Raw genomic sequence first — 27938 nt, forward strand, 5'->3', positions numbered from 1 at the left:
TGGAAGTTTCTAAATTTAGTTTATTTCAATACCAAGATAAAAAAGAGAATTAAAAAGCAAAATATGTTGTATTCAAACACAATATACTAAAAAAGTTCAAATGTAGCTGCATCTGAGTAGCATATAGTTGCTGTGAGAAGTTTATCACTGCCATAAATGTCACAATTTTGGTTTACCAAGTCATTTTAATAACTCTTTCTACAGTGTGCAATATAAAAAAAAAACATTCTTGGCTGAATACCATTCAGTCACATACAGAGACCTCATGATGCGACATCAATTTAAATTTAGTCACTCTTCTACAGAAGATTAAATATGGTCATTTTTGGCAAAAAATCTAGTTAATCTTAAGCATAATTCACAAAGCTATTAGTTGGGTAGACAGAATATTTTAATGCAAGCCTCCTTCATCCATTACAAACCCAGTTTTGATGGCTGTTTGGAATCGTCGTCCTGTTGGACGAACGTTGAACACAGGTTTCAAAAACACTCGGCAGGAAAAGGGAAAATTTGTTCAACAGATTTAAAGAAAAACACACAGATGGACTACCTGTAGTCTACAGTGAAGGAAGCGTTAAAATGTCATATTATTATTGTTTGCTACTCCTGTAAGATTAAAATCGACAGTTATAATGGTGTGATGTAAGCTAATGATGCTAATGGTAGCAAGAACGTTACACACAGTAAAGTAGCTTAGGATTGATGAAGCATTTGGTGTCGACATGTTTGTATGGGAGGTTTCAAATTAAAATATGCTTATGGTCCCCAAAAGGCTTGTACCATTGCATAAATTTAAATATATACATGTGCTGTAATTCCTGTAATTAATTAAGTAATCTTCCGACTTTGCATGCACTTCTTCCCTCGCAAAGATCTTTATAAATTTGGGATCAGAGATTATGGACAATCGGTTTGGGTCCCGCAGAATCTGATCTAAGACCAGCTTCTTTCTTCTTTTTTCTAAAACACCCAATAGACTTTTCTGGCTAAATTAAACTAGATGAGGCATCAAATTGATTGTTCAATAGCAAAGACTGTAAACTGTACAGACGTAGAGCCACTAGTTGTTCATTTTGTAAAAAATTTTTTATTTAAACTCACATGGACAGTTTATTGCACGTACAAGTATTTCTAATCCAGCCTTTACAGAACAAAGAAGATCAATAAATAAACATTTGCTTCCAACAGGCTCCAGAACCTAAAGAAAACATTTAACTCTAAGTAACAGTATAACTAGAGGAAAATATCATAATTTGCATACCTCACGTAATGGATATACAACTAACTGTCTGTTTGGTTTAAATTAGCACAGCTAAAATTGATCAGTTAATTGATATTAAACAATTCAATAAGACTGATTTATATTAAAAAACTCAAAGACTTGAATTCAGTGATGGAAACCAGTGACATTCATAATCATTCAGCGTGAGATTTACCAGCTAACATTTCATAAAAAAGTCTGGATTAATAAGTTTCTGTTCAGATAAAAACAACGTTCATAGATTTATCCTCGTCAAATGACAGAGAACATGAACTAAATAAATGGTGTCAAAACTCTAAACTCTGAATCACTTTTTACCAAAGTGCATTAAAATAAAAAAATAATCTGTATTAAATGAATAGCAGTTAAGTTTTTGACTTCTTCATCCTGAATTTGTTGGTAAAGAAACAACATGTGACCTCATCTGTTAACGGTTTTCACCCTAAAATGCAACTATGGACATTAAAACTGATCAAATAAGGAGGCAGATTGAAATGTTGTAAAACCCATTAAAATGTTTAAGATTATTCAAAATATTTAGCTAACAAACTATTCAAGCCTGAAACAAAATTTTTCATCAACCCAGATTTTTATCCACCAGTTTCTGTAAAAAATAATTTCACTGATTTTAAATTACCTCCAGTGACTGCAGTCACTTTTTAAGGCATCACTGAACAAAAGGCACCAATCATCATGTAACGTAAAAACCCCAAATCTGGGTGACCCTATTTAAAAAATAGGTCTGTAAAAATACCACAATTGAATCAAATTTCACTTCTGAAACAAACAGACGTTTCACACAATGGCACAGCTTCCACATTGGTTTGCTACTGATGTAGTGTTTTGATTAGAACGAGTCAGTTTCAATTTGAAAGTCGCCTCAACGAGACTGGAGAGGAAACAGCAGCAGGAGGTTTTAAATAAGTTCAGTAGGGGTAAAGTTCAAAGAGTCCTGTTAAAACTTTAAAGTTCAACACAGTCTGCTATGGAGAAAGGATTATAAAGTTACACAGTACAATATTTGCAAATGTGACTGTCATACAGAAAGAAAAAATGGAGTTAATTTTTCAAAGTCACATTTTCACCATATTATTCATACATTTATAAATCTCATAGTTCCAAACAAAATATTTAATTCACAAGATAAATATTTAGTTTGTAGACTAAATATTTAGCTCCAAACAAAATATTTAACTTGGACCAAAAATATTTAGTCAGCATGCTAAATATTCTTTTAGAAACCAGGCTACTGTGCCAACTAAATATTTAGGTAGCAAGATATTTCAAAATTAAGTATTTAGCTTTCTACCCAAATATCTAGCTAGCACACCAGCCTGACCAGCTAACAAAATGTTTATCTTGCTAGCTAAGTATTTACCTAAATATTTAGCAGGCTAGCTAACATTCAGTTAACCTGCTAGCTAAAATAGTTAGCTAGCAACCTGAATATTTAGTTAGCAGATCAGGCTAGTGTACTAACTATATATTTAACTAGCAAGCTAAATGTTTCATCAGTTAATTAGCATCTAATTTGTAAACTAAGTATTTAGCCTAATTCAATATTTAGTTTGTAACTATATTATTTAAATGTAGAATAAAACTGTTAAAATATGACTTTGAAAATTTAATCCCTGATTTTTTTCCTCTGACAGGCTCAATAAACCAAAAATATTGTTGTTAATTTCTTACTGTAACATTTGGAAGCGGCACCCCAAAACAGCCTGCTGGAGTCAGACATATTTCCGGCTCTCAAGGTCCTTTTTTTATAGCTTTTTTAATCCGGTCAATCTTATCCTCATCTGAACTCTTATGTTTCTCTCTTGTCTCTTTCTTTTCGCGATTGCCCTCTTTGCAGTCTGGTGTGGTGCTGTGCAGCTCCTCCCGGATGGTGTTCAGCTCCACCAGCCCGTCATGCAGCTGTGTGGCCACCTCCCTGATTTTGGCTGCAAACTCTGATTTTGCCCCTTTCTTCAGCTCCTTAGAGTCTTTAGCTACGAAGTAGATGTCCATACCGACAAAGAGCCCCGTGAGGACGCCAGTGGCCATGCTGGCGATCTGGACCGCCCTGGCGGCCGTGCTGCCCGCCACGTTGGCGATCTGCACCACACGCATGATCTCGTTGGCGTTGATGAGGATGGCCTTCCCTGCCATGGCGCCGTCCTCGTAGAACTGACTGGTGAGCGTGGGGAAGTCCTGGTTGTACGCGCTTTTCTTCATCTTGATCAGGTCGAACTTGCGCAGGTTCTCTATTCCCTGCTTGATGAACTTCAGGCACTTATTGAGGTCAGCAATCTTCTCCTGGTAGTCCTCGACAATCTTCTCCACCTTCTTGCGGTCCAAAGAGTTGTTGACCTGGTTGGAGATGCCGGCGCCGGCCGAAGTTAACCCACCAGCTGTGGCGACTCCTAAACCTACAGCTGTAACAATCAGGGAGGTTCCCAGGGTGACCGGAGCCAGGGCGAGGCCGGCGATGGTGGCGACACCTCCGATGGCGCTGGTGGAGCCGCCGGTGATCTGAGCGATCTTTGTCTTCTTGTTGAATTTGTCCAGGCCGTCTGCGATGGCGTTGAGGTCGATGACGTGCTGCCAGAGGCTCTCGGCTCGCTCAGAGAACAGCTTGTTGAAAACTCGGATTCCCTTCTGGACCTTATCTGCAGTTACAGCGAAGGCCCTGACACAAGAAAAAGACGATGACTAAAAAATAGCACTTTCATCTCATTTCTGTGGGTACATTTTTTAAATTATTATAGATGGAAAACTAATAAAAATCTCTACTTATTGTTTACTTATTCTCATTTTGTTGACGGTTTACTTTTTCTTCAAATGTATTTAGTCAAAATGTCATTTTTTCCTGATTTTTACTGATATGAGTTCTGCTGCTCTTGGCAGTTGGTGGTTACCATAGCAACCAGCAACTGTCAGCCCCTCCCCCTTTTTTCTGTTGTAGTTTGTGACTGTGGTATGTAACAGGATCGTCTCCATGTTTTCTAAACTAGTATGACATTTTAGTACTTATATATTTTTAATTTTGCCATGTTTTGTATAACTTAGAATTAAAGTTGTCAATTTCAGCTTTTTAATTTATCTGTTGCTCTGTAGTTTGTTAAGGGTTATTTATTTTTAATGTATTGGGGCAAAAGAGCAGGACTTGATGTTAACCACCAACTTGATTTTTCTCGTTAGAATAAATACAGCGGTCCAGAGTGGGTCTGATGTTCTTTGAAGACCAGCGTATTTTTTTAAACATGTTGAGACAAATTTTTAAGTTTTGTAGAAACTACAGAACCGCCAGACTGTAAATGAATTCAGGAGCAATTTATAATATAGTTTATCAGCATGATTATAGACAATAAGTGAGCAATATTTGCAAAGCGTCACTCAAAAGGTTTAATTGACGTCCATTTCTGCTTTAACTTACTTGGCCTCTTCCTTTTCTGTCATGTCGTCATCTTGAGGCGTGTCTTCCCAAGCTAAAAAAAAAGCAATAAAAAGTAATGTTATGTATCACTTCATGGGTAGCACAAAGACAACAGCATTTTGACTTAGTGACATTTCCATGACGGTTTATAGCGGGTTTATTAAAAGCTTTTGGTTTGTTGAAGCAGGAAATAGTCTTTTTTCTAAAAATGGACGCAGGTGAGGACAAATGGAAGTATTTTGATTTTAGTCAAGTGTTAAATACTTAAATAAATAGTTAAATACTTAAACTAAAACAACTGTAGAGTATTAAAAACACTTTTTCTCATATTTTCGGAGAAAAACATTAAAACAATAGAAAAAAAAAGACTTGCGTTCAACAGTGTTCCACCAGTCCATGAGATCCTCCACATCCTAAAAGAGACAGATTTTTATTTACATACTTGTTGCCATTGTTGAGTTGTAAACCTGGTTAAAAAACAGGCAGTTGGTCACTTTTATTAAGTTGATTTCACTGTGAAAATGGTGATGGGATGCTGTACAAACAGACAAGGATGCACACCAAACTATCCATCCATCCATCCATTTTCTTCCGCTTATCCAGGGTCGGGTCGCGGGGGCAGCAGCTTCAGAAGGGAGGCCCAGACTTCCCTCTCCCCAGCCACTTCTTCCAGCTCCTCCGGGGGAATCCCAAGGCGTTCCCAGGCCAGCCGAGAGACGTAATCCCTCCAGCGTGTCCTGGGTCTTCCCCGAGGCCTCCTCCCGGTGGGACGTGCCCGGAACACCTCACCAGGGAGGTGTCCAGGAGGCATCCTGACCAGATGCCCGAGCCACCTCAACTGGCTCCTCTCGACGTGGAGGAGCAGCGGCTCTACTCTGAGTCCCTCCCGGATGACCGAGCTTCTCACCCTATCTCTAAGGGAGAGCCCAGCCACCCTGCGGAGGAAACCCATATCGGCCGCTTGTACCCGTGATCTCGTTCTTTCGGTCATGACCCAAAGCTCATGACCATAGATGAGGGTGGGAACGTAGATCGACCGGTAAATCGAGAGCTTCGCATTTTGGCTCAGCTCTCTCTTCACCACGACGGACCGGTACAGCGCCCGCTTCACAGTAGACGCTGCCCCAATCCGCCTGTTGATCTCCCGCTCCCTTCTTCCCTCATTCGTGAACAAGATCCCCAGATACTTAAACTCCTCCACTTGAGGCAGGACGACCCCCCTGACCCGGAGAAGGCACTCTACCCTTTTCCGGCTCAAGACCATGGCCTCGGATTTGGAGGCACTGAGCCTCATCCCGGCCGCTTCACACTCGGCTGCGAACCGCTCCAGTGAGAGCTGCAGATCACGTTCCGATGAAGCCAACAGGACCACAAAAAGCAGAGATGCGATCCTAAGGCCACCAAAACGGATCCCCTCAACACCTCTGCTGCGCCTAGAAATTCTGTCCATAAAAGTAATGAACAGAATCGGTGACAAAGGGCAGCCTTGGCGGAGTCCAACTCTCACCGGAAACGAGCCCGACTTACTGCCGGCAATGCGGACCAGACTCTGACACCGGTCATACAGGGACCTGACAGCCCGTATCAAAGGGCCCGGTACCCCATACTCCCGGAGTACCCCCCACAGGGCCCCCGAGGGACACGGTCGAACGCCTTCTCCAAGTCCACAAAACACATGTAGACTGGTTGGGCAAACTCCCATGCACCCTCCAGGACCCTGCTGAGGGTGTAGAGCTGGTCCAGTGTTCCACGACCAGGACGAAAACCACACTGCTCTTCCTGAATCCGAGGTTCGACTATCCGACGGACCCTCCTCTCCAGGACCCCTGAATAGACCTTACCAGGGAGGCTTAAGAGTGTGATCCCCCTGTAATTGGAGCACACCCTCCAGTCCCCCTTTTTAAACAGGGGGACCACCACCCCAGTCTGCCAATCCAGGGGAACTGCCCCCGATGTCCATGCGATATTGCAGAGTCGCGTAAGCCAACACAACCCCGCAACATCCAGAGCCTTAAGGAACTCCGGGCGGATCTCATCCACCCCCGGGGCCCTGCCACCGAGGAGCTTTTTGACCACCTCGGCGACCTCGTCCCCAGAGATTGGAAAGCCCAACCCAGAGTCCCCATGCTCAGCTTCCTCAACAGAAGGCATGTTGGTGGGATTGAGGAGGTCTTCGAAGTATTCCGCCCACCGGCCCACAACGTCCCGAGTTGAGGTCAGCAGCGCACCATCCCCACTATAAACAGTGTTGGTGCTGCACCGCTTCCCCCTCCTGAGACGCCGGATGGTAGACCAGAATCGCCTCGAAGCCGTACGGAAGTCTGTCTCCATGGCCTCTCCAAACTCCTCCCATGCCCGAGTTTTTGCCTCAGCGACAACCCGAGCCGCATGCCGTTTCGCCCGCCGATACCCATCAGCTGCTTCTGGAGTCCCACAGGCCAAAAAGGCCCGGTAGGACTCCTTCTTCAGCTTGACAGCATCCCTCACCGAAGGTGTCCACCAACGGGTTCGAGGGTTGCCGCCTCGACAGGCACCAACAACCTTGCGGCCGCAGCTCCGATAGGCCGCCTCGGCAATGGAGTTACGGAACATGGTCCACTCAGACTCAGTGTCCCCCACCTCCCCCGGAACGTGTTCGAAGTTCTGCCGGAGATGAGAGTTGAAGCTCCGTCTCACAGGGGACTCCGCCAGACGTTCCCAGCAGACCCTCACTACACGTTTGGGCCTGCCAGGTCTGACCGGCTTCCTCCCCCACCACCCGGAGCCAACTCGTCACCAGGTAGTGGTCAGTGGACAGCTCAGCACCTCTCTTCACCCGAGTGTCCAAGACATACGGCCGCAAATCCGATGAGACGATGACAAAGTCAATCATCGAACTGCGGCCTAGGGTGTCCTGGTGCCAAGTGCACATATGGACGCCCTTATGCCTGAACATGGTGTTCGTGATGGACAATCCGTGACGAGCACAGAAGTCCAACAACAGAACACCGCTTGGGTTCAGATCGGGGGGGCCGTTCCTCCCAACCACGCCTCTCCAGGTCTCACTGTCATTGCCCACGTGAGCGTTGAAGTCTCCCAGTAGAACAAGGGAGTCCCCAGGAGGGGCACTCTCCAGTACCCCCTCTAAGGACTCCAAGAAGGGTGGGTAATCTGAACTGCCGTTCGGCCCGTAAGCACAAACAACAGTCAGAACCCGTCCCCCCACCCGTAGGCAGAGGGAGGCTACCCTCTCGTTCACCGGGGTGAACCCCAACGTACAGGCGCCCAAATGGGGGGCAACAAGTATGCCCACTCCAGCCCGGCGCCTCTCACCGTGGGCAACTCCAGAGTGGAAGTATGTCCAGCCCCTCTCAAGGAGACTGGTTCCAGAACCAGAGCCATGTGTCGAGGTGAGGCCGACTATTTCTAGCCGGAACCTCTCAGCCTCGCACACTAGCTCCGGCTCCTTCCCCACCAGAGAGGTGACGTTCCACGTCCCACGAGCCCATCGGAAGGGGGACCCACGTCTCCTCTTCGGGCTGAGCCCGGCCGGGCTCCGTGGGTAAAAGCCCGGCCACCAGGCGCTCGCCATCGTGCCCCACCTCCAGGCCTGGCTCCAGAGTGGGGCCCCGGTGACCCGCGTCCGGGCGAGGGAAAACGAGGTCCAAAGTTTGTATTCATCATAGGGGTCTTCGGACTGCGCTTTGTCTGGTTCCTCACCTAGGACCTGTCTGCCTTGGGTGACCCTACCAGGGGCATAAAGCCCCAGACAGCATAGCTCCTAGGATCATTGGGACACTCAAACCCTCCACCACGATAAGGTGGCAGCCCAAGGAGAGGGCACACCAAACTAGTCATTTTATTAGACAACTTTTAATGACGGTGGCGATGGATGGCAACCGTCAACCATAAGAACTGGTAGCCCTCTATGCATTTGCAGATTTGCACCAAATACTCTATACAAGGTAGGAAGATTAAGGTTCACATACTTTATAAGTAAGATTAGTAATTTGAAATCAAATATTACATTTTGGAGAAGGTACGACTAATTATTAGTAACCATGGAGAAATCTTCTGACCATCAAGTAGCCCACCATGTAAGAAATAAACTGGTTAGCATCTAGAGTTTTGTATGTTTTTAATGTGGCTCCGATGTAAAGGGAAACACCGCTGATGGCATACTGGTAGAAATCATGTGGTGTGAATTTAATGGAAGAAGGTGAACTTGTGCCCACTTCCAGCAGTTATTGGGCAGGTAGCCAGCACATAAATACTCACACCTAAAAGTGATCAGTTAACCTAAGGATGTTTTCACACCTGATCGTCCAGTACTTGGTTTGATTGAGGATCAAATTTGCAACATTTCTTACATTTTCAGCTGCTGCAGTTCACTTTCACACTGCACTGTCAAACGAACCAAACTAATTGAAAAACCTGTTCACCTCCTCACCTGTGGGGGCGCTGCACCAATAACCACTGAAGGAAATGACATGAGTATCTTTGAAGACACTGAGCTCATCTTTCATATTCACAAAATGCAAACACAAATGGAGTAGTGTCAGATTTTAGAGGTTGTAAAATTCTTCTTTAATTGGCTAGACTCATGTTTGTTTGGGTTGTATTTACCCAGAATGCCCTGCGCTGTAGTACGATTCCTGCCTTTGGAGCGGTCTCCTGTCCGCTTGGTGTTCAGATATGCATTCGAAACGCACCAGAGTTCACTTCAACCAAACCCAGACCAAGGTTTTGATTCAGAGTTCGAACGAACCCAGAGAGACCACACACACATGGAGGGAACATAAACACACTACGCAGAAAGAGCCCAGGTGGGATTCAGTCCTTCTTGCTTCAAGGCAACAGTTCCAACCACAGTTCCTCTTTGCAACCACAAAATATTCAGTAAAGTAAAAAATTACACCAACATAACAGATTTCAGAATCTCTTGAAACTTCTGTCGTCATAATTCTTTAAACAGTTGACTGCAAAGAGATATAAATCAATATATGTTTACAGATATTAAAATGATGTATTGTTGGGACAAAACTGGAAAAGGGGCCAACAGACCCTGAGTCGTCAACACATTTAGAACCAACCTGGCCTTCATCTGGTCTTGAGGGCTCCATACGTAAATCCTCCAGCTGGTCAAACAAAGACCTTTGGGGTTCTTCATTCTGAGAAGACAAAAGCAAATTAAAACACGGGAATAAGCGTAACTTTACAAACAATTCTGCTCAGAAGAACGGTGACAGGTCTGTGTTAGGTAGGCAGGTGTAAATTTAAAAACCAGCATGTGAGGAGTTATGGTTTCTTGGTTTCACCATTTCTGCTCAGAGAAAAGGGAGGAAGTTTGAGTTACAACAATTTAAACTCTGCAGTCTGCTTTATGCCATTTTGCAGAAGTAAAAAAAGGACCAAAAGCTTCCATGAAGCCGCTGAAAACAAGAAGTGAAGAAACAAGTCTGGGCACATTTGAGCCTAATCTTCTCATCTTCCCATGTTCATGGGCACGCACAAACACGTATGATGGTGTGGGGGTTGGTTTCATGTCAGCAGTGGCAGAGAGGAACAAAAAAAAAGAAAAACACATTGACAACAATAGTCTCTGTTGGGAACTGAGTGTTTACTCTGGAGGCAAAGTGTGTGATAGGAGAACAGGAGGTTGTTTTCAGGGTGGAGGAGGGTGGGAGTCAAGTGACTGAAACACAATGAGGAAGACTGAAAAGAAACATATCATGCAATAAACACATGTAGGTTTCATGCAACAGAGAGGAAAAGGGATAAACAAAGATACACTAAAAAACTGTTTAATTTATAAAGAAAATATTTTCCACCTCTGCTGCAGCTCCATCTGGTCTGTTCTTCTGAATGACTTTGGCCTGAAAACAAACAAAACAATCAGAAAATCATGTTTGTCCCAATGCTGACCCTGAAGTACAAAGTTTAGATTTAAGTTCAGATTTAATGGTTTTCAGACGGTGCAGGCAGGTTGCAGTGAATCGTCCACGACGTGCTGGACTAACCTCACCTAACAACCTGACGAAGAAAGAGTTTAAATCAACGACTAAATTAAAACTAGTTCAAACAATGCAGCAACTATCAAAGTTTTTATACAATCATAACCATCGCATTTATGATTGCATGAACATACTTCAGGTGTCTCATCAACAACCTGAAGCATCAATATTCTCATCGATATTTTTGGTTTCAATCGGCAGTAGTTCTTGTTTTACAGAAACAGTTCAGAATATTTTAAGAACCAAACAGGTTGCACTTTGTTGGTACTTATTTGTTTTTGTTTTTACTCAATTTTACAGCGTGTCGCCTGTGATATTACAAAGAATTACAGTCATGAACATACATGCAAAAATCCAGAAAAATCTCTAAACCTCAATAGAAAACTATTACTATGAATAGAAATTATTAATTGTGCAAATTACACATAACCGAGGGAGACCTGGACCATGCAAAGAACTGAAACCTGATGCGAGAAAAGTAATGGAAATTTTAAAAGCACAAACTGCACATGTAAACTACTTCAAACTTTACAGAAAAACCAATATAAACCTTCATAAATATGTAAACTACATGGCAGAAAAGTACTGGATTTATAAAATTCAAGCCACTGGAAATAAACCTTAAACCAGACAATCAACTGGAAAGATGACATGAAAACTCATCAAAACATGTCACACCAACTACTGGACACCTAAAACACATTTTCCATAAACAAATGCTAGTTATTATAAAGTGTGTTACTTTTTTCTTTGGTTTTAATCTTCAACTTCGGTGAACTTTTTCTTGAGTCTGAATTATAGATACAGCTGAAACTGAAGCATGATTGTTGTCTGGAGTTTTAAACCAAATGCATCACCCAGTTTCTTCAGAACTACGTCCTACAGATGCATTGGTGCAAATGGATTATCTAACATTTTTATCAGAGAATTCAGACATCGAGATGCACTGCTAAACGAAACGAAAGCCGCACTGAAATCTGCATGTTGCAATGTTGTGTCCTGCTTCTATTTTCAACCAAATAAAGGCACGGAATAGTCAAAGTAACTGAAAGGAAGCCATGATGATGACTCAAGCTTGCTAAGTACGGTTACCTAGAGTTGTGCATAAAGGCCTTTTTAACATACACCTTCCAGTAATAATAATACAAACTAAAGTGGATCATTTTTAATCAGAAATGTTTAAAACTTTTGGATATGGGCACAAAGAGGGTTTATAAAACTCCCATGTTTTTCCTCTTACCTTCATCCGAGGCATGAAAGGGTTGGGCTTCTTTGGTTTTTTGACTTTGGGCTAAAAACAAATACAAACAGGATCAGTCAATGTCTATAAAATTAAAACACAAAGTTCCTTTTGCAGCTTTTATGACTAAATTAACATTTTAAACCTAACCTTGTTCTCCTTGTCCCCATCTTCTTTAATTGAAGACTGTTCTTCGTCTTTTAGTCCCTCATCGTCAGATGCAGCCTGACAAAAAAAGAGAAAAGAAAATTAGCCACAAAAATAAAACATTTAGCTGCTGGCCATAACAGATTCATATAAGGTGTTTGTAACATTAATTGATAAAAATACAATTTTAAAACAGTTGCTGCTTCTTTTCTTGCCTAGGTTTAGACTAGAATTTGTAAAAAAAAAAATAAAATAAACATTTTACAGGAAAATGTTTACTAAAAACTGAACAGGAAGAAAATAATTTCTGAGACCAAATTAGTCACGTGAAAGGATTGTGTTTTGGCTTCTTGAATTTGGGTTAGAAGAAGAAAAAAGTTAATTTTATTTTTAATTGAAATACAGAAACACTAGATTTTCAGATGTAAATCAGCAAAAAAAGGTCAAGAAACAAAACAGACCTTTTCTGGTTTTTCCTTGTCATCATCTTTAATTTCCTCTTTAGACGATGACTCATCTTCATCCTTCAGCCCTTCATCGTCAGACGCACCCTGACAATTAAAAAATCAAAAACAGGATTTATAATGTCTGATGTTTGACGTCATTTACTTTTCAGCTCTTGAACAAACTCCTTGAAAACCTGAGATGTGCAGAAACCTTTGCTTCCTTTAAATCAGCATTGAAAATCAATTGCTTTACAGCCAATTTTGAACAAATTATCCAACTAATGAACTGTTTGATACATTTCATATTTTTATTTTAACATCTGTTTCTTTTATACATGTGCTTTATACTTCTTTTGCATTTCCTTGGCATCCTACAAAGTACTTTTTTAGTTATATTTTGCACAGTATTTAATTTGATATCATAACTGTGCTCTTTCATCTTTGAGCCCTTCATCATCAGATGCAGCCTGACAAAAAATAAAACGTTGCAAGTAGAAAAAGGGATTTAGCTGCTGGCTTTTACAGAAAATTATTAGATATTATTTAGCTGGATACATAACATTTTCAACAGTTAAAATGCTGTGTCATAAAGTCATGCATCAGGAAAAGAAGAACTGAAAGGAACCCATTTTCTAGTCTTTGAATTACAAAAACAAATACAAAAGAAATATGAACTGATTAAAAGCATCAGTCAGATTTTTTTCTAGCATATGAGATGTGAAGACATGCGAAGAAACAAGTTTGAACAAGTCAGATTTTTGAGTCTCACCTTGACCCGGGGCATAAAGGGATTGCGTTTCTTTAGCGTTTTCACTTTGGACTAAAAGCAAACAAACAAAAAAAAAACCTAATAACTCATATTTCCTTTAGATTAAATACAGAAATGTCCTACTTGCAGCTGCCAGCTGAGTTAACATTTAATCTATATAAAAAATAAACAAATATATCAAACCTTTTCTGGTTTCTCTTTGTCCTCATCTTTATCTTCCTCTTTGGGTAAAGACTCTTCATCTTTCATACCTTCATCAGACTCAGCCTAAAATAAGCATTAACATTACAAAACATGAGGCAATACAAAATACGGAGTTCATGAGAACAAGACTAGCATGCTAGTTTATGCTTATGAGATAAAGATGGTTCAAATGCCAAAGAAAATCATCTCAAACTGTATTTAAATATGCAGTTTTAGATTAGTTAGTCAAAGTATATTACACTGTAAGGTAGACATGATTAAATGACTGATAAAAATAAGCTGGATGCCACTGCTTTAGTTCAAGACATTTCAGAGCAGACGCTAGATGCTAAAACTAGCGACAGTTAGATAGAGGCGCTAAGCTAACAGTGCCTCCCTTCTCTCCCTTTGATTATTTCTATAAAAATAACTAAAATCCTGCCATACAAACTTTAAACATGTCAGAAGATTCTTTCATAGCACAGAGTTTTTAGCTTTATTACTAAATTTAAGAACTAATTACTTTCTATTTTCTAAATAAGAATCTCACAGACAAAGGCTTGTCAAACCTTGGCAGCCCCAAACTAATGCAACAGTTTTGCAGTAGTAGGAAAATATGTCTGGTTAGTTACGGCAATAATTGGTCAATCAGTCTGATTCCAAACCCATTTCTAAGGCTTTGGGATTCTACCAAATAACAGAGCCTGTAATTAAGATATGAAAAATAAAAGAAACCTGAAAGGGAAGTAAATTATGTTTCATCAGACTCATTTATTGGAAATATACTACCACTTTAGTAGACTATAAATGTAATATAGACTTTAACTTGTTGGTTAGATAAACATCCTTCAGTAATACAATATCTAAAGCTACATAGGTATCATTATGAAGGGGTTAAACTGCCACAAATTAGCTTGAATCTATGCAGACAGCAAATAGACAGGCAGACATGGCAGATTTTACATTTTACACCCAAAATTAGAAGCTTTTCTAACCCAAGTGTTGAATTTATTTTACCTTGAATCCAATTTGTGGCATGAGTCCATGATTATCCTTCTGTTTTTTTACCTTGGCCTAAAAAAAAGAAACATGCACAGTCATTACATGGTGGCCAAGTCACACAAGAAACTTGAAAAACTACATTTCACTGAAACTGATGCCATTTATACTTGAATGAACGATTGGTATCTGACTTGAACATGTTCCAGTTTTTTAGCTTGGACTATAAATTCATTAGGAAACTTCCACATGCAGGTATGCGCCTGTTTATTCACTCAAATGTCTTGTCCTACTTTCTGCTTCTGACTCAGATTTCCCGGTTTTAAAATGCATATTATATCCTTTAAAAATCAGCTGGAAACTCACATGTTCATGCTTGACAAATCAAAAACAAAGAGCCCAGTTTTAACACAACCAACTGAATACGAACAGAAAAATCTCCCCTTACCAAGTATTTAGTCTTGTTTATACTGAAAACATCTTAGTACATTTGAAATAAAACAAAACTAACTCGTAAGTAACTTTTCAGCAAAATATAAGAGCTTCATTAAGTCAGTAATTCCTTAATATTGATGTGAAAACATTAGTTACATTGGCAGATTATTTCACTTATGGGAAAATGTCTTGTAAGTGAATAAATCTGCTAGTGGAACTAGCAAACAAGCGTCTTTTTTCAATATAAGGAATTATTTACTCAAAACAAGCCCCTATTTTTTGACGAAATGCTACTTGCAAGCTAGTTTTTTCTTATCCCAAGTGCCCTAAGACATTAGCACTAGAAGCCAGACAGTAATCCTTGGTCAGATTTTGTTTTTGCAGTGTAATAAAGAGCTTGCAGAAACTCCCTCTGACAACAGCCTGAGGGGGTCACATGTACTTTCCATGGGTTTGGCATGACGCAGGCGATAAAAAACCAGGAACTGGAAAAGCCAGATCATAACCAAATGGCAACAGCAAATACTCGACATACAAGAGTTAATTTCATGCACTGACAGCAGGAGCACTGCAGAAGAAAAATAGATTTTATACAGTTTGTAAAAGTCTTGGATTAATTTGTTTGTTTGGGCAACAAAGTTGAAACCAGAACCAACGATTCACTCACTGGTTTGTCTTTGGTCCCATTTGATTCTTCTCCGTTGGCTCCATCTCCTGATTGGCTCTGATGTAAATTTATAAAATAAAATAAGAAATGTAGTTAATAATAAAAAAATAATCTGGAAACAATTTTTACATTTGAAAAAAACTACATCTCTTCCTGAAATACAGCCTTGTTAGTGACGTTTCCGCACATAAAAACCAAACAATTAGATGCACCTGGTCAGTTTTGTATCAGATTTGTGCTCTCTCTAAAGTTTTCACCTCCCTACACCAACAGTAGCCAACTACAATTTTTCCCCAAGTACTACATTAATTTAGAAGATATTAAAGTATTTTTTCTAACCTTTCTGCCATAAAATGTTGATTAACAATCTATTTAAGAAGCAGGTGTAACAAGCTGCAGGTATGAAATACAGCAATCACTGTAAAACATGACTTTGAAGATTTAAAAAAAAATATAATAATTTGGCATTATCACTTTAAATGGTCTTTAGCTTCTCATATTGAACAGAATTATTAGTGTGGCTAATCAAACATGGAGTTTGTGCATCTGCCAAAAAGCTCCACACATTTCCTTATCCATCCTATTTCATGTGGTTAAAAGCTCATTTGGAGAAAATGAGCTACTCTGCTACATTGTGTTCAGCCTTCCTATTATCTGCTGAAAATCTTGTTCTCTCTTGCAGCCTGAGTAAATAGTTAATAATCAGAGGAGATAATTTAGCTTTTTGCTGCAGGTGTGTTTGAGCTGGAAGGCATCCAAAGATTACAGGGCAGAATCACTTCACTGGAAATGTAGAATATTGTCGTAGAGCAAAGTTTCTGTTATTAACCAGCCATCTATAGCTACAAGTTAGCCATCTTTAAGTCAACAAGGAAGCCCCAAAATAATACAGATGAAAACAGTGTTTATTCATGTATCATAAGCACTTTATAAATTATTAATAACTGTTTATTATGCATTAGTTAAGGATGAGAAGGAGACTATATATGTTTACAAATGCTTATTGTGCTTACAAAGTGGTCTGAATGTTTAGATAACTAGATAAAATATATAATGAACAGATTTGGCTCAGTATTTGACAGATTTTGTCTCTTCCCCAGCCTTAATTAGTGTATAATAAACAGTTATTGCTTTATAAAGTGTTCAGAGATGATTTAATAACACATCTATGAACTATTAATTATGCATCTTTAAGGGGAGCCTCATTGTAAAGTTTAGAAACAGGCTTTTTTATTAGCTTAAATGTCTAAAAAATGTTAGATAAATGTAAAAAGCAGCTTGGTTTTATTTTCTCTAGTCAGAATGAAGCTTCCCTTAAACCAAAGAGAGAAATAATCAGACATTTTTACGTTCTGTACAAACCTCTTGCTTGTCTTTCTTGCCATGTCTGACAGTTTTGCTCATTTCCTGAAATGTAACCACAGCAGCTTTCTTAAACCAAGATAAGTTACAGTTTCAACAGATGGCACATACAAAATAAAAATATAACTAAAGTAAGAGCAGATTTATCACCTCGTCTGACGGTCTGGGTGGGACGACGGGAGGGTCCAAAGATTTTCCCTTCTTCTCTCGAGGGAGTTTTTCCTTCTGCAGAGAAAAATGAAACTGTTACATCATTAAAAAAAGAGGAATGCACAAAAGTTTAGATGGAAAACAAAAGGCACCTTCTCCTCTGGTTTTGGTTTTTCCATCTCATGCATGGATGTCGTCCTCATTGCCTGAGTCCAAGCACAGATTTAAAACAGAAGTGAGAAAGTTTTTCATAAGAACCACATGTAAATATTTACGGCTGCCAGCAAACCTCTGCTCTTGGTCTGCGCAGGACTGGAGGAGTTTCACCCTTTTCCTTCCTTTCTGTCTGGATCAAATTACTCTTGACCTGCCAAGGACAAAAACACAAAGTGAATGGCTCCGTGTCCCAGAGCAGGGGGTGAAGATTTAATAGCCGTCAGGAGTGAAATAAGAGTGACGTAGCAGGAAGTGTGGAGGAGGAGGAGCTTCGGTTTGGAGGGTATTTTTGTAAGAAGTTGATCGGCTCCACACGCCTGTTTGTGGTCATCGATTAGTTGTGACCGAAGCAAAAAATAGGCTCACCAGATCCGCCTTGTTTTCCGACTGCTTCCCGGTCTCCGCAGAAGTCTCCGCGTCCTCTGTGTCCTTCTGAGCAGAGGACAAAAAGACATCTGTTGTTTGTTTTTTTCATAGAAATGCTGTCAGAGCTTCTATTTAAGATGATGATTTATTGTTTAATTTGACATTTTTTTATTGTTTTTAATGGGAAGAAACATTTAATTTCTCTCAGCTGCAGAGAAAATGATCGCTGACTTTCTACTGATCTACAGTGAACATAAAATCAAACGTTATATTTCCTATTTGAAAAGTTGTGGCATGAAGTCTTTTTCTATGCATTTACTATTGAATGTAGACAGTAAGTAGATAAGATAGTGCTTTTTAAAGAGGCAGTATTTTGTATTTTGCAGGAACATTTTGCCATTTTATAGCACAACAAAGTAACCATTTTACTTTCAGTTGTTATAGAAATGCTACATCTATGACTTTGTATTTTAATGCCTTGAAATTGGGCCTCTGTCTCTTTAAAAACTCATTTTCTCTCTGAGACTCCGCCTTCAGGACGTCATCACAACACGGCTCCTCTATTAACCCTTTAGCAACGTTTCTACCAGCGTTGCACTGAGAAGTAGCTCCTATAACGAGCTCGGCAGGTGTGCAGTTCCATTAGATGTTTGCTAATTGCTGTTGGCTAGTCTGTAGGAACTGAGTGTTGGCTGCTCTGTGAGGCTGAAGCTTGGAAGCTTCCACCTCACAGGAACAGGAAGAGGAGCCGCGGATCCATAAACGGCTTCATCCGTTATTACTGCCGTAATCAGAGAGCGGCTGTTTGACGTCAACGTTCTTCTCCTGCTGGGAGCTTCGGAGCCACACAGAAGTCTGAGTGTGTCTGAATTTAATTAGCAGCACGAATGACTACATTAAAAAAGAAACCCAGCAGATTTCAGTAAAATTAGAACGGAGCATCAAGTCACAACAGTTTGAGTCAAAGTAATAAAGGATAAAGTTTTTATTTTATTACGATTTTATCCTCAAAATGTGAATTTATTCTCATTTTACTTTTCTTCACATTACAACTTTATGCTTGTGCGACTTTTCGTAACATTACGACTTTATTTCAAAACTTCATTTATGTTTTCTCTCGCAATTTTACAGTTTTCTCTTGCAACATTATGGCTTTATTCTGGTACGAAGTTGTTCTCATAATATGACTTATTCTCATAATTTTTTCACTTTATGCTACTAATTTTATAATTTTTTTTATTAAAATGGTCATAATACTCTGTCATAGAAAATACACAAAGCATCATGAGCAGCACCATCATAGGAACGACAGCATCTCGTCCTACATAAAGTGGGCTTCCCTTCTTCATGTTTACATTCAAGTAATAAAAGAGAAAACAGGTTATGGTGATATATGTAGCAAAAAGCTTTAGGATGCAAAACTTTCAGGATAAGCATCGATCATCATCATCATCAGCAGCGGAACGGATTCAGTTTGTTCATGGCTTCAACTACTGAGCTCTAAGGAGGGAAACATTAAAAATGATGCACAAATGTTACTCTGACAGCTGCAGTCTGAGCAAAGCAGAGGAGTTTAAAACAGTTATAGTTTTATTAAAACTATAACTGTTTTAATGAAAAAGGGGTAAGACCTCTGTGAAAAAGGATCAAACATGCTGCGTCACCTGTTTCTCGCTGTAGAAGGTGCTCTTCATCACCGCACTGAAACCACTCTGGAAAAAAAATCAGGGATTTATTCCTCAGAATTATTAAAATGTTGTAAAAAAAAGTTCAAATTAAGACAAAAAAAAAAACAATTTAACAGTCTTACTTTTTCAGTTTTAGGTTTCGGTGCAGTAGAGCTGATTTCATCTGGATCTCCAACGTTTTCTGATTTTTCCTTTTTCTAAAATAAAATCCAAAGTTATGCTACCGATAAGAAATGATCACAAGAAGTTTAATTTATATGAAATTTGAGTTCTTCATGTGGAAAAATTACCTGAGCCAACGAGGTGAAGGGATTCTTCAGGATCTTCGCCGCTACTCCACCCTGGCAGAAAATATAGTGATGATGAGTTTACAGACTATTAAATGACATTTATTACTAAAGTTTTTAAAAATAATCAATTTTATAAGTTGCCCAATTTTCCAAACCCAGATTTCTTGTTTTTTTTTCATTCAAGTACAAAACATTGACCTAAATGGGAATCGTTATGTTCTGCAGATCATTAAACAAATCTGTAGTGAAGTTAGCCTTCAGTTTGTGAGATAAAGGGACTTTTTTACAGTTTTCTGACATTTGAACAAACTTTAATCAACTTAGTTTCAAAATTTATGCATAAAATTGGAAAATATGGACAAGATTTAGATGTTAAATACGGCTACTTTTTGTGTCAAATTTATTTTGGTCATGAAACTTCAGAAAATTCAAACATTTTCCCACGTTTGTTGGAAAAATTGTAAAAATCTCATCCAGTGTATAGAAGCCTTTAATTTTAAGAAAAATGGCTTAAATTTTATCATTTACCTTTGAAGGTTTCTCTGAGAGATGATCATTGCTGGCCAATAGTTCCTCATCCACAGATAAATCATCCTGCACCAAGAAAAACAAGTTAAAACTCATAAAACAAGCTGGGGAAACTTAAGTGACTTTGTTTAATAAAACTATTTATTTAAAGGCTTCAGATTGCGAGTCGGCATCAGTGAACAACTGATGACAGAGTTAAAGCAGCTTTGGAAGCACATTCACCGTAACCAGATTAAAAATGGTCACTAGATCAACAAACTAACTCTGCTGGTTTCCTGACTGGTAACTCGTTTAACATTTAAATCAGAGTTTTGACATTTTTTGGTAACTGAAACGCGTCGGTAATGTTTTCTCTGCTCTAAAGTTGGAATAAAAGTATCACGTCCCATATTTAATGTCTTACCCGAGACCTTGCGACTTTTTTCTTGAACATGCCACCAAAGAATCCTTTTTCCTGAAAAACAACAAACTGAATCAATGCTGAGAAACTCGACTTTAAGGTCGATAAAGACCAATGCTGCTGAGTCTGGATGTATCAGGTAAAAACTTCACCTTTGTGTGATTTTCAGACAGATTCTCACTGCTTTCAGAAACCTCACTGGCTGCTGTTAGATCCTCCTGAGGGCAGAAATATTGATCACTTATTATCAATAATAATATTTAAGCAGGATGCATCAACAGTTACTGCTCCCACCTGAGATGGCGCTCTTGCTCCAAAAGGGTTTTTAAAGATGGCACCAAACCCGCTTGACTCCTGAAGACAGAAATTTAAAGTTTTAACACATCCTGAGCATTTAAATTAATCTGATTTTAGTTTGAAATAATTCTCACTTTTGTCTTGGAAAGACTGTCGTTGCTTTTTGAGAGCTCGCTTTGTACAGACAAATCTTCCTAAAGGAACATTTTAAAAATAATTAACCAACTTACATTCATCTGGATTGAAGAGAAAATAGATGCATAATAAGTACCGTTGAATTTAAGAGACTTTCTCACCTTCAGTGCTGCCTCCTTCGAACAAAAACACCATAAAAGAGTTAATGCAACCAGAACATTGGCGTAGGTTGCTATGTTTTACAGTGAAAATAACAGAGGATTTTTTTTTTTTCCGACTGTTGCAGCAGTCGGTTAGACGGGCAGAGATGTGCTGATTCAGCACTTCTTCCAAATCGCTGATGCTGGCACATTTGAGCTCTCCAAAACAAAAAGCTCAGAGGCGCCGCTCACAGCTGGATAACAACATACATCTGGACACCTGGCGCAAATACCTTAATAATGGTGAATTAAAATGACTATATAATGATTAAAAGCACTCAGATGGTCGGGGACAGCAGTGGAAACAGCAGCGAACAACTGAAATCAGTGATGCTGAATGTTATATTGTACAAGTAATGTAGGTCTTGATGAAGGTATTTTTAAATTATCTACACTTTCCCTAATGATTTAACCGTTTTTCACCCTTTATAGCTATGTTTAACACTTTGCACAGTTCGCTGAAACATTCCTGTAGATCCTTCTGTGTCAGGGAGATTTTTAGAGAGCAGCTGAAACACCGTTCATTAAAACTGATGATGTTCAAAGCAAAGTGCCAAGTTTCTAAAGCAGTTTTTCTTTAAATTTTGTCTGAACACGATAAATTGGAATGATGAGGAAATACTTTGTGAACCAAAGTATCAATGAGTCACTGCAGTTTTGTGAAATACGCTAATTTTGATACAGTGGGAAAACATCCTTACCCTAATGTAAAAACTTTATCAAAAACAAAATAATTTTTTTTTTTAATTAAGCAAATGTTCTTAATTCTATTGTTTCATTTCATGGTCAATAGAAACAGCTACAGTGAGACACGTTCACAGTACTGACCATGTAATACTGGTAAAATGTTGGGTTACTTCTCAAAATTTATGTGGAATTAAGGTTAAAGTATCAGATTAGAACTGGCAAAACTCTTCTGAAATGACTGATCACTGAGGAAAACAGCCACAAATCTCAACAAAAAATTTTATAAGCCAAATTATCAACAAGTCACATCAAAACTGAGTGAATACATGCTAATGTTAGCCTAAACTCCTCAGCATAAACAAATGGTTTATTGAAGTGAACTGGTCAAAAATCCTCTCCTGAAATGATTAGTTCCCATTTGGCTGCATTTAAGTCATAAAATTTGTGTTGCAGTCATTTAAAATGCTGAATTCAGAGAAAAAAATCATAAATCGATAGAATGAGACTCACCTTCGTGTTGTTGCTTTCAGAATGGTTTTCATCATCAGCTGAAAAGTCCAGGAGATCCTGGATAAAACATGGTAACACAGGATTATTTCACTGCACACAGAGATGTAGTTGATATCATTTTCAGTTTGTTTTAATGAAAAGTAAAAGTTGTTCACCTGAGACGGCCTGCGGGTGTGTCCTGGTCGGGGCAACCGCCTCAGTATTCCACCAAACATTCCTGATTTATCCTGAAATGGAGAAAAAGTTTATAACTTACAGCTTCTGTGTATGAAAATACCTAAATAAACAGCACACAAATATCACAAAGCAATACCTTTGATGGTTTATTCTCTTTTAAGCTGTCACTACTGGCAGATAATTCGGGGTGATGTGAGGAAATTGAAGTCTCCTGGCAGAAAAACAAGGCTTAAAAATATCATTGCAACATTGTGGAATCGAATAAAAACTCAATTTAAACAGAAGAAAAAAAAGATTTTTCAAGAAAACTGACAAAATGACACCTATTTTAATTGTGTTCCTCGTCTCACATATATATAAAGATTATTATCACTGAATTTTCATCAGCTTGGTGTTCAGCTCTTACTGTAAGTAACTAGATCAGGGGTGTTGGAAAAAGATGAAAAGTTGTAGGTTGCTAGCTCTCGAGTTTCTCTACTAGCATAATTCTGTCAACAGGTTTCAGGATGGACAGAAGTTTCTCAGGCTGGCTATTTTTCTACTTTTTAATGCTTTAAGGTTCTGACTTTAATGCGTTTGTTTCAATTTATTACTTTCATAGATTTGAACACGTTAACAATTTTAACACCATTACTCGCATTTGTAATGTACAAAAGACCCAAACCGGAACCTTTGTAGTCGCGTTTTTCGGTACGCCCATAAACCTGACGCACAAGCGGCATCACCAAACAACAGTTACGCGTGACAAAATCGCTTCTCTTAGTTAACTGAGGGTCAATTTCTGCTTCAAAACTGATCTGATGGGAGACTGAAAAAGACTATTGCTCTGTTCACGTTGTGCTAAAAGGAGTTAGCATATCATCGAAGCTATTTAAGCTTAAAGTAGCATCGCAATACTAAACATGTAACACCGCAAACAGACGTCCTCGTCCTTGATCCACCGTCCAAGTTTCTAAAGTATTTCTCCAAAGAAGTTACATGAATGATCAGGGTTCCAGAAACACATAATAGCACTTTGCATCAATCTGACGGTAGAATAACAGATTTGAAAACAATAAATATAGCTTATATGTCTATTAATTCAATAAGTTTGCAGCAAAAATGATCTTCTGAATTGAACATGTTGTTAGTTTTTTATTGAAACGTTAGTAATTATTAAAGACCAAGCAATGACCACTAGTTTAAACACAAAAACATCTGAATAAAACACATTGAAATTTGTGACAAAATGTGAAAACTTCAAGGCATTTCATGCAACAACTCACAAAGCTAAATCATAGGTAAAGTTATTATACAGAACATGTTACCTGTGCTTTTGCTGATGGTTGTGCAGTCTTGGATGATTTCCTGAAAACCCCACCGAACAACATCGTTTTATGCTGGAAGCAAAAGGAAGAGCAGAGAAACCCACTCACAGTGTGTTTATAATAAGCAGCACGTGATTTAAAGCACCATCATCATCATGTTTTCATGTTCAAACGGCAAGTCCAGACCTGAGTTTCATGTCTAATCTTGAAGATCAGATGGCAGTAAAACATTGCTATATTTAACTTCCTGGGTGAAATAATTGAGTTACCTCATTTTTTAAAAGCAAACAGTGCAGGATGTCAAAATGGCTTCAGGTTCTTAATGAGAAATTCCAGTTAATCATTATTCCTATTCCTCTCAGAGTGTTGTTTAAAAGGTCAGTATTGTGTATTTCTATTTGGACAATCAAGTAACTGTTACCTTCAGTTGGTATAAAAAATGTGGAATATATCAAAAATAAAAGAAATTTGAGTTCTGGGTCTCTGTCGCTTTAAGAAACTCCTGCTCTTTCCGACACTCCGCCTTCAGCACATCATCACAATCGTGATACTCCATTATGCTGTTTACAACCGTTCTTAGGAACATTAGACTGAGAAGTAGTTTATATAATGAGCTCAGCAGACATGCAGTTCCACCAGATGTTTGCTAATTGCTGCTGCCGCTAGTCTGGAGGAGCTGAGTGGGGGGGCATTGAGGAGGATGGGTGCTCTGTGAGGCGAAAGCTCGACTGGAGACTGCAGTGAAAATAGGCGTCACTTGGTGAGAGCAAGCTTTTAGTCAAACCTGAATGGTTGCCATGGGAGATTAAAGGATTTCTCAAACATGATTGAAAGAATCAAATCGGCATAAATGGTTTTTTTTATGAGGGAATAACACTATATAACATGATGTAAAGCTCAAAAAGTTGACTTTACACAACAGTGCCCCTTTTAGACAGAGGAAAATATGAACTGGGAGTTTATCTATAGTAATGTGGGTGCAAGTTTGAAACCAAATCTCTCAATTTACCAAACTATCTTTGTTATGATCCACACATATGGCCTTCATCCATCCATCCATCCATTTTCTTCCGCTTATCCGGGGTCGGGTCGCGGGGGCAGCAGCTTCAGAAGGGAGGCCCAGACTTCCCTCTCCCCAGCCACTTCTTCCAGCTCCTCCGGGGGAATCCCAAGGCGTTCCCAGGCCAGCCGAGAGACATAATCCCTCCAGCGTGTCCTGGGTCTTCCCCGAGGCCTCCTCCCGGTGTGACGTGCCCGGAACACCTCACCAGGGAGGCGTCCAGGAGGCATCCTTACCAGATGCCCGAGCCACCTCAACTGGCTCCTCTCGACGTGGAGGAGCAGCGGCTCTACTCTGAGTCCCTCCCGGATGACCGAGCTTCTCACCCTATCTCTAAGGGAGAGCCCAGCCACCCTGCGGAGGAAACCCATTTTGGCCGCTTGTACCCGTGATCTCGTTCTTTCGGTCATGACCCAAAGCTCATGACCATAGATGAGGGTGGGAACGTAGATCGACGGGTAAATTGAGAGCTTCGCTTTTTGGCTCAGCTCTCTCTTCACCACGACGGACCTGTACAGCGCCAGCTTCACAGTAGACGCTGCCCCAATCCGCCTGTCGATCTCCCGCTCCCTTCTTCCCTCATTCGTGAAAAAGATCTCCAGATACTTAAACTCCTCCACTAGAGGCAGGACGACCCAGAGAAGGCACTCTACCCTTTTTTATAGATGGCCTTCATATATAGATAATTATGAAAATTAGCTTCCTCTATAGCAGTGGTGCCCAAAGGTTTTCCCCACAAGGACCTAATTGTGAAGAATAGACTAACTTTGGGCCACAAATACATCCATCCTTCCATCATCTTTTATTTAACCCAGGGTTATGACCATAAATCAGCCGGTAAATTGAGAGATTTGCCTTTTGGCTAAACTGTCTCTAAACCACAACAGATCACCACGGCATCTGAATCAGTTTCTTGCTCAATTTTTCCTTAATATATAAAAAAATACCCAAATACTTCATTAAAAAACAAAAATATTTATAAAGATTTTTTAAACTTGCTCATTAAAAGCAAATGTGTTTTAATGAAAATAATAAAGCAGTGTTATTTTTTGTAGATATCAGGTCTATAAATGAGTCACTGTGGATTTAAAACAAAAAAAAAATAAAATGCAATTTATGAAATTTTATTTATAATACTAACTTGAGAGAACAGCAATAAGATGAACAAATTAAAGAACAAAAACAAAAAAAGTGCTTTGGGGGGTCTTGTCCACCCAGGATGCTAGTTATCCAAGAGCCGCCCCTGGCTGCAATGCTTTGAAATAAAGCAAACATTTGAAAAGAGGATCTTTTTATTCACTCCACCTGTTTGTATCCGAACCCGATGGGTACCAGATTCTGTTACCAGTCAATTCCGGGTCTCAATCAGGTTAAATAAAAGAAAAACGCTTCCTTATGGATCCAGGGATCTGGAAAAGTTAACTTCACAACACAAACAGTTACTCACAGCGACAGATCCTCCATCTTCGCACTCCAAGTCCAGATCCAGTTGATCATATCGATCCTGTCAGACAATGATGAGGGTAAATCAGCTCCAAGGGCAACAATTTTAACAACTAAAAAAATTGATCGTTAACGTACCATTAACCCTCCTAATCTGTTTCAAATCCCTCCGTTCAGGTGAAAAATAAAAAATAAAAATCGTTGTGTCCTAAGATCGCCTTGATCTGTGAATTTAAAAATATATAATTAATCTGTGGGAATGTGTGAGGGGATTGTCTTCAAAAATGATTTTTTTTTTCCTGAGTCGGACGTCTTTCAAACACGTTTATTTTCTCTCACCTGTGAGCGGCGGTCCATGAGAGAGGGGCGTGTCAATCTCACCTGGAAAAGATGGTGCTGCGTTTGGGGACGACTCGGGAAACTAAGCGTCGTTCAAAAACTAAATCAACCCACCCTTCTGATAAATTTGGATACAAATAATCAACAACACTCTCTTTATAAAACTGCAATAAAATCTTAAATTTTGAAATGCTGAAGTGCGAAAATTAAATTTCAGTCGTTAAAACAGAACCCAAGGACAACATAAAAATATAAAATATTCAACACTAGAAAATATTCTTTGATTTGAGACACATTAAGTAAAACAAAGCATTCCCTTAGCAAAAAGTATTTTATTCAAGTGTGCTATGCTTATTTTACACTGAAAATGAGTCAAAGTACTTAAAGTTTACTGTTTATGGGCTATTTTACTTAGTAGCATAGTGGCATAAAATACTTGACTCACAGAAAAGTATAAAGGTAATTCAGTATATAATAGTATGCTGCAATCAATTTGCTAATCATGCTTAAAAGTATGCTTATAACAATGAAGTAAAATACCAAAAATACTATATGTCAGTTCATAAGTGTTCTTGAAGCATGCTTAAACTAAATTGGTACTTGTGAGATACAATAGATGTTAACTAAAATATTAACCATGAGAATATACCTAGTACACTAGCACTGTACTTGCATACTTAAGTTTACTATTGTAAACATAAAATTAACTTGTGTGTACTTGAACGTAGAAATATTCCGATTTAATCTGTAAGTTGGCAGAAAAAATGTGTTGCTGAAGCAGAAGACAGATGATGCGAGAACGTAAAAACCAAAGTTGTAGGTCTATTTGATATTCAGAATATGAGGCGATTCTTTGAATTCATCAGTTTCACTGCCTAGTGTTATTACTGTACTTCAGCGCCTCTAGTGGTAGAAACGAGTATTACAAAAATAAATGAAAATACAAAAACGAGCCTCAAAATTCAGCCTCCTCTCAAAGAACTTAGATTTTTTTAAAACTCTTCAGGCAAAGTGAATTTAATCAGACTTAATATATCACATCAATGTTGTGATTTGCTCATCTTTAAGGGAAATATGAAGAAAGAAAACAAGAAATCTTAGATTTAGATTTTTTTTTTACAACAGCCAAAACAAAAAAAGTCTTTAGATGTGCAAGTCTTTATGTAGAAAGTATTTTCTTTTAACACAGTGCATGAAGACAGACTGCCAAAGCTAAAAACACTTT

The 27938-nt window shown here is 39.1% G+C and overlaps 1 protein-coding gene across 6 annotated transcripts; it reads right to left on the bottom strand.

The window, feature by feature from the left end:
* Positions 1–26925, bottom strand: apol1 (apolipoprotein L, 1). 6 transcript variants are annotated; one of them, XM_017309821.2, is made up of 32 exons: positions 26513–26717; positions 26379–26435; positions 23872–23943; positions 22701–22775; positions 22543–22614; positions 22388–22444; positions 21152–21166; positions 20990–21049; positions 20853–20912; positions 20711–20776; positions 20562–20612; positions 20159–20224; positions 19631–19681; positions 19463–19537; positions 19317–19364; positions 17653–17715; positions 17360–17437; positions 17223–17276; positions 17071–17145; positions 16921–16965; positions 15559–15615; positions 14475–14531; positions 13458–13541; positions 13275–13325; positions 12521–12610; positions 12063–12137; positions 11913–11963; positions 10490–10534; positions 9752–9829; positions 5053–5092; positions 4680–4731; positions 1–3932 (listed from the first exon to the last, which is right to left on the bottom strand). In XM_017309821.2, exons 1-32 carry the CDS (start codon positions 26513–26515, stop codon positions 3011–3013), a joined length of 2745 nt encoding a protein of 914 aa, XP_017165310.1. In that variant the 5' UTR covers positions 26516–26717; the 3' UTR covers positions 1–3010. The 6 variants fall into 6 exon arrangements, with proteins under 6 accessions (XP_017165310.1, XP_017165309.1, XP_017165314.1 ...); XM_017309820.2 differs by having other exon boundaries at positions 17653–17718; XM_017309825.2 differs by lacking the exon at positions 13275–13325 and having other exon boundaries at positions 17653–17718; positions 26513–26925.
* Between the last annotated feature and the right edge of the window lie 1013 nt (positions 26926–27938).

This window comes from Poecilia reticulata, chromosome 17 (genome assembly GCF_904066995.2).
Source record: "Poecilia reticulata chromosome 17, P_reticulata-male-v2, whole genome shotgun sequence".
Lineage (NCBI taxonomy): Eukaryota > Metazoa > Chordata > Actinopteri > Cyprinodontiformes > Poeciliidae > Poecilia > Poecilia reticulata.